Source organism: Hordeum vulgare, chromosome 5H (assembly GCF_904849725.1).
Source record: "Hordeum vulgare subsp. vulgare chromosome 5H, MorexV3_pseudomolecules_assembly, whole genome shotgun sequence".
Classification (NCBI taxonomy): domain Eukaryota; kingdom Viridiplantae; phylum Streptophyta; class Magnoliopsida; order Poales; family Poaceae; genus Hordeum; species Hordeum vulgare.
This window is the reverse complement of record NC_058522.1, coordinates 501,994,837-501,997,334: the sequence shown is the minus strand read 5'-3', so window position 1 is coordinate 501,997,334 and position 2,498 is coordinate 501,994,837. Positions and strand designations below refer to the sequence as shown.

Sequence of the window (2,498 nt, the reverse complement as noted above, 5' to 3'; positions counted from 1 at the left end):
GATTCTCTTTGCTCTTCTGTGAAAATAACAATTATCTCTGGTCCTGCGCGCAGCCTGGCTCTGGGGTACGCGTACCCGGCTTACGCTTGCTACAAGACGCTGGAGCTGCACCCTCCGAAGATCGAGCAATTGATTTTCTGGTGCCAGTACTGGTATATAACCACATCGGCAACGACATGCATGCACCGCATCGTTTCTCCGTGTCATTCATTCTTCTGAAGAATCTGAAGTTTCTGAGCCTCTGTTGGTAATGCCGCAGGGTTCTGGTGGCGACGCTGACGGTCGTCGAGAGGTTCGCGGACTTCGCGGTGTCGTGGCTTCCGATGTACGGCGAGGCGAAGCTGCTGCTCGTACTCTACCTCTGGCACCCCGGGACAAGAGTAAGCAGTCGACCCGGAGCCCGAGAGATGATCAACATTCAGATACACTTGATTCAGTATGTGGTGTGGCCAACTCTGAACCTGAACCTGAAGCTTGATGGTGTTTGTGTTTCAGGGTGCGGGGCACGTGTACGATGGCTTCCTCCGTCCGCTGGTGGCGAGGCACGAGGTCGACATCGACCGGGGCCTGCTGGAGCTGAGGGCCAGGGCGAAGGACGTGACGGCGTCGCAGCTCAAGGCGGCGGCCGCCGTCGGTCAGGCGTGGCTCGTCGAGGCCGCCCGCCTCGTTTCGTCGCAGATGCAGGCCGCGAGGTCAGGCCGGGCAGGCGCCGCACATTGACGACTCGACCAGTTTCCAAATCTTTGGTATCTAGAAGCAGCGGTAAACTATTGAGTTAGCATTCCACACCACTGTCGTCGCAGTGGATGTTTGTATATATCTACCTAAGTACGGAGTAGGAATTATACACGAGTAACCAAAGGTCAAATGACCCTGCCACTGCAATGCAAAAACTGTTGTAAGGGCATTTCGTCCAACACTATCTATCCAGAGACACGGTTACGAAAACCGCTCATCCAATGCAGTGCCCTAAATGTCCGTATGCATTATAAAAAGACAAATCGAGCAAGGATGTGCGTAGGACACATCTAAATGTGACATAGTTATTATACATCAAAATGACTAAATGGAGCATAAAAATATGCACTCGAATCTTTACGTAAAATCAATGATATATGACTTATATATGCAATACTTATGTCATATCTAGATGTGATTTAGCAAAACCGATTAAACAATCATGACAAATTTCATGCAATATTTAATTCATGATATTTTTTACTTATTTCATTAAGTAAAGTCATGGAGGCGTTCTACGTCTTGTTCTTCCCCACGTCTAGTCATGGAGACTAAGACACGTGACACGGACATGCTCACGCCCGTCTCCCATGTCCTACTCTTCCTTGTCGGAGTATGTCGCCCGGTCATGAACGTCGCTTGTTGAGCAGAAGAATGCGGGCGGTTCGAATAGTATGTAGCCTTCCGGTCGTTGCGTCGGGCGCGAACAACCTTGTGGTCGTTGTGTCGGGCCCGAACAATGCTGAAGGCACAACTCATGCGGAGCTGATGACATAGGCAGTAGCGTCCCATCCGCCTCAATCTCCATAAGTAGGGCATCACTCTTCTCGTGCATAATGCACAACCGTCATCGGCGGATGTCGCGAGCACTGTGTATAGATTAGTACATAGCTCGCTACTCGTCTAGGAAGGTCGGACTCTCCACGACCATGGCGGTGATGATGTCGTCATTTAATTGCTCGCCGACGATCTACCTGTTCGTGAGTCGTTGTTGCTTGAGGAGCCAATGGTCGCCCACTGCTCCTCTTGCTACATCGAAATGCGAAGACCGGCAGCTCAGGCCGTGTCGGCGCTCCTTCTCCGCCAATGATGGTCTTGTAGTGTGCTTGAGCCTACGCCATGAAAAAGTCGGCAACTGGCACAAGCATGGGCTTGTCGTCGGATGCCTCTTTCATTCGTAATCGTCCTCCGAGATCTCCTCTAACAAGCTCGGAGGCATGCCGACCTCTATGCGTCGCCCATGCCAGGCCTCTCGACCATTTGCATGGGTTGACATCTCATGCTTTTGAGAGCCGTTTCCACAGTGCGATGCCACTGACCATCATTACGTGGTGGTTGTCGTGGAAGGAGGAGGAAGGGAAGTGGAGGTGCCGACAATCCTGGATGAAGGATGAAGGAGAAACAGAGGTGGTGTGTTTTTTTCTGTGCGCGGCTGTGTTTGTATAGTGAGTGGCAGTTTGAATGAGGGCACCGAGAGTGGGTTGTCAACCATGTACCTCTTCAATGTCGGGCAGGAGAACGAATGAGCAACTAACTTCAATGCGGTAGGAAGTCGTCTCGTCACCCGTCGCTTTGAGCTGACATTGAACGTAGCATGGGCGACGCTCTCGGCCGACATGACCCTTCAATGCGAGCGTGTTGTACAGCAGTGTGGACCGACATGAATGCGACACCTCTTCCCATAAGGGCGGTTGAAGCGGGCATGCGAGAGAGACTTTTGAGTGCTACAGTCGAGAAGCCCCCCCCCCCCCCCCCCCCCC

The 2,498-nt window shown here is 52.1% G+C and overlaps 1 protein-coding gene across 1 annotated transcript; it reads left to right on the top strand.

Annotated features, from left to right (window-relative positions):
• Window positions 1-258: 258 nt before the first annotated feature.
• On the top strand, window positions 259-958 carry LOC123399450 (putative HVA22-like protein g). The gene is made up of 2 exons (XM_045093861.1): window positions 259-380; window positions 496-958. The coding sequence occupies exons 1-2, from the start codon at window positions 324-326 to the stop codon at window positions 718-720; spliced, it is 282 nt and encodes a 93-aa protein (XP_044949796.1). The 5' UTR covers window positions 259-323; the 3' UTR covers window positions 721-958.
• The last annotated feature ends 1,540 nt before the right edge of the window (window positions 959-2,498 follow it).